The sequence below is a fragment of the Salmo salar genome, chromosome 05 (genome assembly GCF_965601325.2).
Source record: "Salmo salar chromosome 05, fSalSal1, whole genome shotgun sequence".
In the NCBI taxonomy this organism is placed as follows: Eukaryota; Metazoa; Chordata; class Actinopteri; order Salmoniformes; family Salmonidae; genus Salmo; species Salmo salar.
Genome location: NC_138295.1, coordinates 85,106,103 through 85,119,986, shown reverse-complemented (window position 1 = coordinate 85,119,986; position 13,884 = coordinate 85,106,103). Strand labels below are relative to the sequence as shown.

Here is a 13,884-nt window from a genome sequence, read left to right as displayed (position 1 = left end):
CATGCTTTACCAGATTCAACAAACGGATGGACAGATTAAGCGTCCAGGGGCAGTAATTGCAGGCTATGCAATACTTTGATTGAACATGTATTCTGAGGGAACACGCCTGCGATCGACGATTGACAATCAGTTATTCTGCGTTATTTGCTTTAAAGGGACATGTTTACACAGCATCTACAACTGATGCACATGGCCTTTAATACATTCTAATGCTAATAATCAATCAACACCCGTTCACGTCAAAGAAATCGGTGAAGAATATGGGGATCAATTCATTGGACGTGCTTTGATTTACAGGCGGTTTGCAGGAGCTTTAGCCTAAACGCTTGCTATTATAGCCCGCCATATGGGAAATAACGTGCGATCATCAGTTCGACTTATTAAATAGTTTATGTTTATATGAAAGCCACAGACAGAAAATAAAACACGCCAACAATATTTGTTAACTTAAGCTTAATATTTTACTCTGTCTCGCATCAGTAGCCTATTACATTTAGCAAAGTAACATGACTGTTTGTGAATAGATTAGAAGTAGCCTAAGATAATACAGACAGTCAATTACAATAGGCCTGCTACACCGTCTAGGCTACATACTAGGCTATATTCAATATCATGATTTAAGGTGTTATGAATCGCATATCAATATATATATCACAATTGAATAGGTCTATATTAATTTAGTATGTTTCAGCTTTTGCAAAACTATTCTCCATTTCTCATTAAAGAAAGAAGCAAGTTCACGCAACTGATCAATCATGTCGAATTGCAACCTCATTTATCAGGAAGACTGAATAACCTCATTTATCAGGAAATGGAGTAACTTCATTTATCAGGAACATGGAATAGCCTCACTTATCAGGAACACAGAATAATCGAATTTATCAGGAACATGGAATAATCTCATTAACAGGAACGTGGAATAACCTAATTTATCAGGAACATGGTATAACCTAATTTAACAGGAAAACAGAATAACCGCATTTATGAGGAAAACAGAATATTCTCCTTTATCAGGAACATAGAATAACCTCATTTATCAGGAACGTGGAATAACCTCCTTTATCAGGAACGTAGAATAACCTAATTTGTCAGGAAATTGAATAATCTCATTTATCAGGAACATAGAATAACCTCATTTATCAGGAACGTAGAATAACCTAATTTGTCAGGAAATGGAATAATCTCATTTATCAGGAACATGGAATAACCTAATTTATCAGGAACACTGAATAACCTCATTTATCAGGAAAATGGAATAACCTCATTTATCAGGAACATGGAATAACCTCATTTATCAGGAACATGGAATAACCTCATTTATCAGGAACATGGAATAACCTCATTCATCAAGAACATGGAATAACCTAATTTACCAGGAACATGGAATAACCTAATTTATCAGGAACATGGAATAACCTCCTTCATCAGGAACATGGAATAACCTCATTCATCAGGAACATGGAATAACCTCCTTCATCAGGAACATGGAATAACCTCCTTCATCAGGAACATGGAATAACCTCATTCATCAGGCACATGTAATATTAGCAAATGTCAACACTATAGGCTTTAGTGACGCACAAAGTATTGCCACACAATTATAAACGGCAAAGTTTGCCTACTACTATACAATAATAATTAAAGTAGTAGTCTGGTTTATTTTACAAATAGGATAATAATAATATTGTTCATAATAATAATAATATGAATAATACATTATTCCAACAATGTCCGTTCATTACTACAAAACAAACATAATAAATATTATGATTATTTAGTCTTTCATAACCCTCAGTCCCATTGGGTCGAGAGAAATACGATATTCGGAGGCATTTCAGGAGTATGTTGGTTTAAGATGAAGCGTGATTATGTTGATTATAAGACCATGCCAAAAACAACCGTGAAACGTTTCCCAGGTGGACACAGTTTTAACACATTTCATACACCCCTCTTACTGAATGATCTCTGCGAAAGTTGTTGTCGTAAATGTGAATGTTAAGCATGGTCCACTTGTGGATTGGAGCAGGACACATTATAAACATTCCCTTCAATGTGAAGACTTACTGACAATTTATTAACTCTTTGTGTCAGAATAAAAGTCGAAGTAGCCTAACTGGTAGCCCATCAGATAACTCTGCTGCATAACATTGCATGTTTGCATCAAAAGAGGGACTTACTAAAGTATTTGACAGTTGTTCGATCCTACGACATTTAGATTTGTATATTCATACCATATTTGTTTGGTTAAAACTTAATTCATGAAGTAACCAAAACTTAATTAATGAAGTAAAAAGGGCAATAATTTTGTTTTATCATTTACTTTATTGCGGAAAATATACAATTATTTACACAACAATAATAAAAATAGGAATGCATTTCAGACATAATATCTATTCCTCATGTAACATGTGTCATCAATAAATAAATAAATGTATTCTGAAAAGAATAACCTCAATTCTTTTTGCACAGGTTGGCGACACATTATTTCAACCCATTAGCCTATAATACCGCAGTCAGTCCTCATCGAAAGTCTCACACGGAAACTGAGACAAATGCGTCGATGCTGCCCTTTAACCTCCACAGAATACGGTCCACAGAGTCAAAGACATGCATAAAAACATACATTTCCAAGTAACATTCGTCGTCAACAATAAAAAAAAATAACGTATATCAGAATGTAGTAGTGTAGTAGCCTAGCACTTGAATGCAGATCCAGGTCGTCCAAAAGCGGGCCTTTCCCAGGCAAAGTGCTCTCCCCACGCCCTGTCCTCTGGTTTTAAATAGTTGTCAAAGTTTGCTCCCATAACCCGCAGCTCTGTGTGTTTCCAGCATTATTCTCCAGAATTGCCCCGTTGTCATATTGATAAGCAGAATCAGCTGTCACCTGCAGATCAGAACATTTATAAAAAGACGATTCATTATTAACCCCAGACTACGAAAAAGTTCAACAAAACACAGCAACCTAGACTTGTTTGTGTCTGCAGTATGACTCACAGATCCAGGAAAGTACAATAGTCTATTAAAGTAGAACACTATTTAAGCTGATACTGTTAAAAAAACCAATAGCCCAAATAGGCTATAGTCAAATGTAGTAGGCCCATAGGCCTAAAGTGATTGTTTTTGTATTTAGCCATTTTTGTACAACGAACATCAACTGAAATGGTTGCTATGTAGTACGGTCTTAAAAAGTAAGACAATGAGTTGGAAAACAGAGCATACCATTTTGGACTACAGCTCTTCGGCCGTGAGCTAGTGAGATGCTGACATGGACCAAGCGCCCTCCATCCTCCATACAGAAAACGCATAGCTTAATCTCTCATGAGCCACATAACTACAACTTGCCATTTTGGAGTCCAATTCATCGCTCTGCAGAACTTGGTACAGGAAATCGATGTACCTGGCAGCAAGTTTTAAGGTTTGTATTTTGCTCAGTTTGTCTGAGGGCAAAGTGGGGATAATTTTCCGCAAAGACGAGAAAGCTTCGTTGAGTGACTGCGTCCTCTGCCGCTCGCGCACGTTCGCCATGACTCGTTGCGTCTGTAGGTCTTCGAAAGAATGTGGACTGCTGCTGCTTGACTTTTTCCCTCTTTTCCCAGGGGTAGGGCTATCTGAATCCTCCCCGTTTTTCCTGCTTGATGTCCTTTTCCTCCCACATCTCTTCGGTTGCCTATCCAGTTCCCCCTCACTGTTGCTGAGACTGTCTAGTGGAGAGCCTGGGGAGCTCGACTCTTCCCCGGTCATTTCCTCAGACATCACCGCTCAGTTAGAAGACAGACAAGCGACAGTCAGTCCGAATGATCCTCGCATCAACTTAACGGTTAATTCCAGTTGCGCCTTCGATTCACCGCCTTTGAAGACACCAATAATAAAGTATCCATACATGGGATCCCGAGACAAGAAATGTTTTCTGATACTTGAGAAAGTTACGGAGTTCTTATAGCCTGTATGGCGTAAAGATTTGGAGAGAGAGAGGATTGGCCAATAAAGTATATTACGTGTAAAGAGGGGTGGGCGCGAGCAAGGAACTATGAGGAACTCCTCTCGCTGCATGGTCTGCTGAAAACAAAGTCGCAGACCGCTGAAAGCGTACTTCATCAATGGCGGGATTGGTATTGTATAGCCTAGAATATAAATTGGACAGGTTTATCAAAGCAACACATTTTGTTTGATTTTAATCTCGTTTAATAGGCTTATGTGTAATGACACTATTAGGTAAAACATAAATAAGGTTAAGCGTTGAATGCAATATTTGTTTTTATGCACAACAAACAATCTAGATTTTAACTCAACGTATGCCATGCACCATGTTGTAATTCAAGATGAAATGAAACACTAAAGTAAAACAGTAACACGATATGGAGCCAAACGATGAATATCTAAACGTTATTCTTATATTCCTCTAGTTTGGATAAACATGATCATTATACGCTGGCTCATTCATGCGCACAAGTGGCGCGTATCCAATTGACCACACACACACCACCTGTAAACATACAACTGGAAACCCTCTGCTGACCCAACCTTTAATTTGCCTAAACAGTTTTCGAGGTAATTATCCTGGATGAGAATTATCCTGGATGAGAGTATACCGATATATTTTTTCTTTAAGGGCATTGAAATGTGTCCTTAACTGGAATCCATGTATTTATGTATTAATATGAGACTTAGCCCATACTTTCTGTTGACTAGGCTACTGCAGTACTACGTTTAGCCCCTTATTCTGGAAACTAGAGATGCGTTTGAGTCCAACAATATCATAGTCCTCTATAGCCACAATTCTTCAGTGTTGTTGAAACTCCAATTCTACATGGGCATCAGTGTTGTTGAAGCTCTCTTGAGAAGACTGTAACTACATTGTCCACAAGAGGGCATATTCCTCTATCGTTATCTCTAGACTCTAGAGCAGAGCTCTCCAACCCTGTTCCTGGAGAGCTACCCTCCTGTAGGTTTTCACTCCAACTCTGTTCCTGGAGAGTTACCCTCCTGTAGGTTTTAACTCCAACCCGTTTCCTGGAAAGTTACCCTGCTGTAGGTTTTAACTCCAACCCTGTTCCTGGAGAGCTACCCTCCTGTAGGTTTTAACTCCAACCCTGTTCCTGGAGAGAAACCCTCCAGTAGGTTTTAACGCCAACCCTGTTCCTGGAGAGTTACCCTCCTGTAGGTTTTCACTCCAACCCTGTTCCTGGAGAGTTACCCTCCTGTAGGTTTTCACTCCAACCCTGTTCCTGGAGAGTTACCCTCCTGTAGGTTTTCACTCCAACCCTGTTCCTGGAGAGTTACCCTGCTGTAGGTTTTAACTCCAACCCTGTTCCTGGAGAGTTACCCTCCTGTAGGTTTTAACTCCAACCCTGTTCCTGGAGAGTTACCCTCCAGTAGGTTTTAACGCCAACCCTGTTCCTGGAGAGTTACCCTCCTGTAGGTTTTAACTCCAACACTGTTCCTGGAGAGATACCCTCCTGTAGGTTTTAACTCCAACCCTGTTCCTGGAGAGATACCCTCCTGTAGGTTTTAACTCCAACCCTGTTCCTGGAGAGCTACCATCCTGTAGGTTTTAACTCCAACCCTGTTCCTGGAGAGTTACCCTCCTGTAGGTTTTAACTCCAACTCTGTTCCTGGAGAGATACCCTCCTGTAGGTTTTAACTCCAACTCTGTTCCTGGAGAGCTGCCCTCCTGTAGTCTATAGTCTCTAGACCAGGGTTCCCCAACTGGCACGTTTTTAAAATTATTTATTCATATTTTTATTTATTTATTATTGTTGGACATAAAATACTGTTCCCAAGTATTTCCTCGCATGCGATCAATACAAATGTAAGCAAGGTTTGAAATGATTACGTTTTAGTGAAATATTATATCTGTTTGGGCTTCTTGGGGTCACTTTGCAGTCTACTAATGATTAGTAATTATGTTCCGGCCCCCCGACCAAAAATCATCCCTTGGCTGAATCTAGTTTGATGATCCCTGCTCTATAGCGTTTCTAATTGGAAGATATTCCCCCCTGCTATAAAAGTGATGTCTCATTTACAGTAATTTAGCATAATACAGAAATCTAAACAAAAAACAGCTATCTCATAAATACTGCAATCAAATATGAATGAAGTCAATCACATTTATTCCATTTTGTAACATACAGTATGAATACTTAGTCGTGGTTAAAGTTGTAGCCTAGGCTAAATGTGGGCTCCCATATAAAAGGTTAACACTGCTGCTACCTCGCCCTCTAACCAAGGTGAATTGAGGAGCAAACTGAAGTGCAGAGGAAATTCTGCAACTCTTGGAGGACAGTTCCTCTATATAAAAGGCCTCTCTGTCTGTAAGAAATATTTACCAGGATGTGGGGGTGGTAAACAATAAACAATATCCATCTTGTGTCATAGTAAGAGGATTACCTTCTCTGGGTTCTAGAATCCCCAGGAGCACCAATAGGGGAGCAGGAAGCAGGAGGGCAGGCAGGGTTAGAGGTCACAACACCAGTGACCATTCATTGAAACCAGCATCCAGCCAGGGCCCAGGGCTCAGAGTGAATCATTGTTCTGACTGGGGGACAGACAGGGAGACACCTTAGGGCATACCTTACTTACACAGAGGTTGGTTAACTGTGACCTGTCCTGACCAATCATTTCATTTCATCTGTTTGACATGTTAGGGGCCAAACTGAAGTACCAGGATCCAGGAACATCCATACATTTGGACTTTAAATCTTATTGCGATTTGCCAACAATTTAAGGGCTCATTTGAAAAAGAGGCCTGGGTCCCAATGGGACTCCCTGTCAAAATAAAGATTCACTAAAATATTGTAGCGACCCGCACAGACAGCTGTGTGTTATGTGTTAGGCTATTAGTTGGTTGTGTTGTACTTACCAGTACCCAGTGTTTGCGGCATCTGCCATGCCAATCAACCAGCTATCTGCCAACCATGGGAATGCCTGGAATGTTCTGATGCCGGGCATCCTGGTGGTTGGCAGAGTGGCTTGGAGGGGGGTTGGGCAGGGGGATGGAGCATTGGAAGTTAAGACCAGGTTTAGCCATTGTTCTCTCTCTTACGTCTGGCCTTCAAAAGAGAAGGTCACGGTTGTTTTATAGGGTATCCTTCATTTATTTGGCGTGGGCTACAGCCAAATAGTAGCCTGTGTGAAGTTGGGTTAATAAACCATACATTCGTAAACTCAAACCTCTATCTGGACAATTGTTCCTTTATGATCTAGTCAGGTCATTACAATAAATATTTTTTTCTCCAGAATCATAAACGTTTTCATAATGATTTAGCACTGAGACTAAAGATTCTACCCATGATATTTCATTAGATTTGAAGACTTTAGGAGCACCAGGTCCCCTCACCAGGTGACTTCACCTGCCTGTGTAGCCCTGTCCATGGTGCTGATCCTTACAGCATTACTTAGCCTGATGTAGTAGTCAGTGTACAGTAAATTATGTCGAGCTATTATCTTGATTATGGAAAACATCACATTCTGCAGTGAGGAGGCAGACAATAATATTACGCTGTTTTGCTTAAGGTGAGGGCTTTTCTTTGATGTTGATATAAATAGGTGCCAAAACCTACAATGTTAACAAAGCAGTAAACTGGACAAAAAGAAGAGCAACATAAACTGGTTTGAAAGTCAGCAGTAGTCTAACCCAGCATTTCTTAAAGTATGGGTCGCGACCCAAAGTGCGTCGCGGACCTGGTAATAGTGGGTATCGACGTGTCAGAGTAAATGTATAAATATTTAACTAATTACTGGAATTGATTTGGTCAAGTGCAACTGCTCACTGTTTAGCAGCGGTGTCTCAGCTGTTTGGCAGCTGCTCGAATGGGAGGAAGATGTGTACTTCGTCGTTTTCGTGAAGATCACTCAGCGACCCACACGCTGCAGCTCTGTTGTTCAGCAGCAGATGATGTGCTGTCAGCCACTGACTTGTCATTCCCACTCGCCATCACTTACCATTGTCATCAAATGTACTCAAACTAGCCACAAGTTCTGACTGAGCTCAATCGTCATGAAACGCAAATACAGCGATGAGTTTCTCACTCTTGGTTTTGTACAAACTTTGAGAAATAACGAGGATCGCCCGCAATGTGTTTTGTGCAGGGAAGTGCTTAGTATTGATTCTCTCAAAACGAACAAATGAAAACGACACGTCCTGACCAAACATCCACAGTATGACGGTAAACCCAGGGAGTTCTTTCAGAACAGGGAAGAATGCTTCAGGAAACAGTGCTTCGACAGCGGAAGAGTAAGTCAGCTAGCAAGGCATTGTTGTCATTTTATAACAGGTGATGATAAGCAGAAATAAGGGAGCACGATTTCTCATAGAAGTAGATGTGAGTTTCTCTTTCCAACAATCCCCTCGTACCCAGCTAATAGCTAACGTTACCCAAAGCAAGCTAGCTAGATACTGATAGTGCAGCCCTAAGTAACAGTACAGATGAAGATGACAAATTCAGTCCTATTGTACATCTTACTGTAGAAATGATTGTTGAAAACAAGTCTAGGTTGAAACTGTTGCTGTTAAAATACAAGCATTTTTTTAAATTCTAAATAAAATGATTTAACACATCATAGTCTAACACTCCATAATGCCTGATTGATGGTCAGATCAGTAGTCTAACCCAGGACTCCATAATGCCTGATTGATGGTCAGATCAGTAGTCTAACCCAGGACTCCATAATGCCTGATTGATAGTCAGATCAGTAGTCTAACCGAGGACTCCATAATGCCTGATTGATAGTCAGATCAGTAGTCTAACCCAGGACTCCATAATGCCTGATTGATAGTCAGAGCAGTAGTCTAACCCAGGACTCCATAATGCCTGATTGATGGTCAGATCAGTAGTCTAACCCAGGACTCCATAATGCCTGATTGATAGTCAGATCAGTAGTCTAACCCAGGACTCCATAATGCCTGATTGATAGTCAGATCAGTAGTCTAACCCAGGACTCCATAATGCCTGATTGATGGTCAGATCAGTAGTCTAACCCAGGACTCCATAATGCCTGATTGATAGTCAGAGCAGTAGTCTAACCCAGGACTCCATAATGCCTGATTGATAGTCAGATCAGTAGTCTAACCCAGGACTCCATAATGCCTGATTGATAGTCAGAGCAGTAGTCTAACCCAGGACTCCATAATGCCTGATTGATGGTCAGATCAGTAGTCTAACCCAGGACTCCATAATGCCTGATTGATAGTCAGAGCAGTAGTCTAACCCAGGACTCCATAATGCCTGATTGATAGTCAGATCAGTAGTCTAACCCAGGACTCCATAATGCCTGATTGATAGTCAGATCAGTAGTCTAACGCAGGACTCCATAATGCCTGATTGATAGTCAGAGCGGTAGTCTAACCCAGGACTCCATAATGCCTGATCGTGACAGAACCGTTGTTTAAAGGTCCCTGACAGGTCCTGGTACAGCTACAACAATCCCCAGTTTACCAGAAACATATTATATAACTCCCATAGTTACACAACAATGTAATGAAATGTTGAACCACTGCATGGAAATCATAGAATGTGTCCCAAATGTCACCCTGTTCCCTACATGTAGTGTACCATGGGCCCTGGTCAAAAGTAGTGCACAATATAGGGAATAGGGTGCCATTTGGGACTCAACCATAGGACTAGTATAAAGGGTAATATCTATTTGAGTCTTTTTGGCAGATCTCCCCCTCAGTGTTCCCCTCACCGTGGAAGAAGAAGTGACTCTGAGAAAACACAGCTGTTTCATGAGAATATGATGTCATCAGAGGACACACAGACAGTCTGGTGTTGATGTTTAATAAAGACAGGCCTTTAGGAGCCTAATAACCTTTAAAATGAGATAGCATCTGTCAGTGGTGGATATTACTAGAGGTAGTAGGTTAGTCATGTCATTAGGACACTGAATAGGGACCAAGATAAGTCCTGTCCTGTCATGCTTATTTTGCTAACAGCTACACAGAATGAGGCTCCACAAACTCAAGCTGCTCCCTTCAGGGTTAAAGTATGCTCATAGTATTTTCTTTCTGAATATTACTGCTGACTTTGTGGTGATTCTTTGCAAGTGGATATGAGCTCCGACCCAATATGTCTGTCCAGCCAACTTTTTAAGTTCGACAAGGGCATTCTGGGTTTTGATAAGATAAGAGGTTTGCACATCTAACAGTTATATATTCATTTTTCTTAATTGTTTTCCTTCTAAATTTTTGATTGTGTGGTAAAAATGGTTTCAGGATGTAACTCTCCTACACTACAGGTTACATAAAGGAATAACACAAACTGAGTGTCCCATCCCTCACCACCATGATACAAACCCACTCTTTGTCTTTATGAGTGGTGAGTAGGAGGGGTGATTGTCTGAATGTATAATGGTGATTCATGCAACTTGACAGTCCTGAGTGACCCAGCCCAGAGGATTACTAACAGCCCCCCCCCCCCCCCCCCCCCCCCCCACTCAGGTCCATCCAGCCTGCAGTCAGAACCGGGTCCAAGCTCCACTGCCAGAGTCAGATCCACAAGGACTGGTGACCTCCAGCCTGCAGTCAGAACCGGGTCCAGCCTCCACCACCACAGCCAGCCCACAGGGACTAGTGTCCTTTCCTCTGTAATTAATCTATCTGCTGAGCCTCATCTCTCTCTCTCTCTCTCTCTTAACCTACTCACATATCTGTAGAAATAACAAACCCTGCACGGTCTCTCCTTAAACATCTCCCCATAATTGCCAGTGATATTCGTGTTCACTCCATTAAGTTGACCACACCGAGTGGGACGCCAGAGAGGGAAGATGGATCAGCTGCTAGCGTTGAGAAAAGACAGGGGCCTTGTCTTCAAAGAGGCAGGCAGAGCTTGGAGGATAAAGTCCCCTCGGGCCTCGCCGACTAACAATGTCAGGCTCTTGTGTTGGATGACAGCAGTTTTCCACCTCAAATTCATTCAACCAAATGACCTCAATAGTCTCAAAACGTGGCGTTCCGAGGAGAAACTCAGACATCATATCTGGGTGTTTGATAGCGGCCAGTCTGGCAGTCGGTCGGGGGAGAGAGGAGAGGATGTGGGGTTTAGATTAGAGCGAGGCGAAGATGAAGACAGGCTTTTATAACCAGTCTGGATGTGAGCCGGGGCCAGAGCTCCTGAAGTAAGCTGTTAAAGAAGCCTTTTAAAAGCACAGGGCTTTGATGCTGGGAGAGGCTAATCATTTTGGTTGGCTATGTATCGCTTTAGCAGAACTCTAAAGAAGTCCCAGACAGACTGCCCAAGAAAAAGACCCTCAGATCTGGCATGGCTCAGAGTACCTACTGCATTGGACACAAAGAGACACCTCAACCTAGTCAGTCACCAATCAGTCATATGGCATAGTACCTGTATGGTTAGTAGATCTTGGTAGACTAGAATCTACTCTATGGTTAGTAGATCTTGGTAGAATATAATCTACACTATACCTGTATGGTTTGTAGATCTTGGTAGACTAGAATCTACTCTATGCCTGTATGGTTTGTAGATCTTGGTAGACTAGAATCTACTCTATGCCTGTATGGTTTGTAGATCTTGGTCGACTAGAATCTACTCTAAACCTGTATGGTTTGTAGATCTTGGTAGACTAGAATCTACTCTATGCCTGTATGGTTAGTAGATCTTAGTAGACTAGAATCTACTCTATGCCTGTATGGTTAGTAGATCTTGGTAGACTAGAATCTACTCTAAACCTGTATGGTTTGTAAATCTTGGTAGACTAGAATCTACTCTATGGTTTATAGATCTTGGTAGAATAGACTCTACCATATCTGCATGGTTTGTAGATCTTGGTAGAATAGACTCTACCATATGTGCATGGTTTGTAGATCTTGGTAGAATAGACTCTACCATATCTGTGTAGAGCAGTAGGAAGATGTCTAGTCTCTATCGACAGCAGCCTGTGCTTATAATGGCTCACTGGGATCTCAGACAGCTCTACCATACATCAACACCTTATTGGCCACCGAACCCCAACAAACCTCTAGCATGTTTTCACAGCTTGGAAGCCAGAGGTGAGGGGAGGTCTGGGAAGAGCTGGGATCCCCACGGTATGCTTTCCCCCTTTTACTTTGGAACACACACACACACACACTCACGCACGCACACACACACTCACACACACACACTTGTGGAATTCACACAAACACATTTTTGGAATTCACTCACACACAAATTATTTATGAAATTATTTTATAAAGCCTTTTTTTACATCAGCAGATGTCACAAAGTGCTATACAGAAACCCAGCCTTAAACCCCAAACAGCAATGCAGATGTTGAAGCACATGCATGTACACACACTTTGGAATTCACACACATACCGACTGTCATGCATGCTGTCACGCACACACACATTTTGAATTTCACACATGCACACACACACACACACACACACACACACACACTGAAAGGCTTTCCCCTAGGGGTGTTTGAAGCTGCCTCTCCAGCCCATGTTTATTATTCCTGAGTGATTCTCTCCACAGAGACAATAGATTTGAAGGGGCACATGACCCTCTTCCTCGAAATCTTTGTTTATATGTTTTCCCCAACAAAGTAAACATGCCTTGAGAAAACAAGGCAGATCGGGTTAGGGCTACACGTTACATCATGGACACACAGCGAGGCAGTATAGTCACTATTTGTGCCTTCTGACAATTGTGAGGAGTTAACAATGAACCATTCTTGCACCTGCTCTAAACTTGCTTGGTAACATTGGAAACATTCATATTTTCGACCATAGCATGTGATGAATGGGAATGTGAATGTGGTGAGTTTCCAACATGATCAAAAGTAGTGCACTACATAGGGAATAGGGTGCCATTTGGGAAACATTCTAAGAGAACAAGGGCCTCTCGACCACTGAACCATCCTGCTCAGCCTTCTGCTACCCATGAAGCACTCTGCCTGCCACCAGGCAGACCCCACACACCTTGCCATCCTCCCATCCTCTGGCTCCTGCAGGAGGCCAAGGCACTGACCCACGGAGGGAAACAGACTCACTACAGATAACTATTTTAGACCACAACAGGAGCTACTGATGTTTTACTGTGCGATGACTGAAAACCTTATTTGAGTGAAGTAGCTAGATGTTTCTGTAGCAGTCACTTCAGGGCAGGAAATCATTACATCAATATTGGTTATGATGTCATGTAATAGCAGGCTGTAGCCATAGCAACATAACCTATAGCTATCGTACCATAAAGCCTTACATTTAAGAACTACATATTTCATTTGTTGTCTAGTACTGTGAGGTGAGGACTCAGAGTATCTCAATGTGAGCTCTGTGAGAGGAGAGGAGGTCACACAGAGTGTCTGCAGCTGCAGTCCAGGATGAATGGTGGACAGGGGGATAAAGATGGGTAGGGGGATGCATGGGGGGGGCAGGGGGTGCTCTTGGCCAAAAACAAGAGAGGGACCGAGGCCGACCCACCACTCAGAGACATGATGGTGTCCCACCTAACCTGTAGTTCTGCTCCTACAAGAAGAGAGAGACAGACACACAGACACACAGACAGACAGACAGACAGACATGGACAGACATGGACAGACAGACTATTTGCACACAGTGAACTATTTAGACATAATATGACATTTGAAATGTTACTTTTGTGAGTGTAATGTTTAATGTTAATTTGTATTGTTTATTTCACTTTTGTTATCTACCTCACATGCTATGGCAATGTTAACATATGTTTCCCATGCCAATAAAGCCCTTCCATTGAATTGAATTGACAGACAGTCAGCAGATAGACACACACAAAGAGAGAGAGAATTCCTCCCTGGTTTCTCAGGTCAACGTGATAAGTATTGTGAATTATGTGGAGTTAAGTGAGAGGAGTCATCCTCCTGTATATCTGAGGAGGGTGAGGTGGCTCTCAGCCAACAACCATAAACACT

The 13,884-nt window shown here is 41.9% G+C and overlaps 1 protein-coding gene across 1 annotated transcript; it reads right to left on the bottom strand.

The window, feature by feature from the left end:
* Nucleotides 1–2,302: 2,302 nt before the first annotated feature.
* LOC145879584 (twist-related protein 2) lies at nt 2,303–3,990 on the bottom strand. Its single transcript, XM_082975802.1, has 2 exons — nt 3,220–3,990; nt 2,303–2,884 (listed from the first exon to the last, which is right to left on the bottom strand). Exon 1 carries the CDS (start codon nt 3,751–3,753, stop codon nt 3,250–3,252), a length of 504 nt encoding a protein of 167 aa, XP_082831928.1. The 5' UTR covers nt 3,754–3,990; the 3' UTR covers nt 2,303–2,884; nt 3,220–3,249.
* Nucleotides 3,991–13,884: the final 9,894 nt, after the last annotated feature.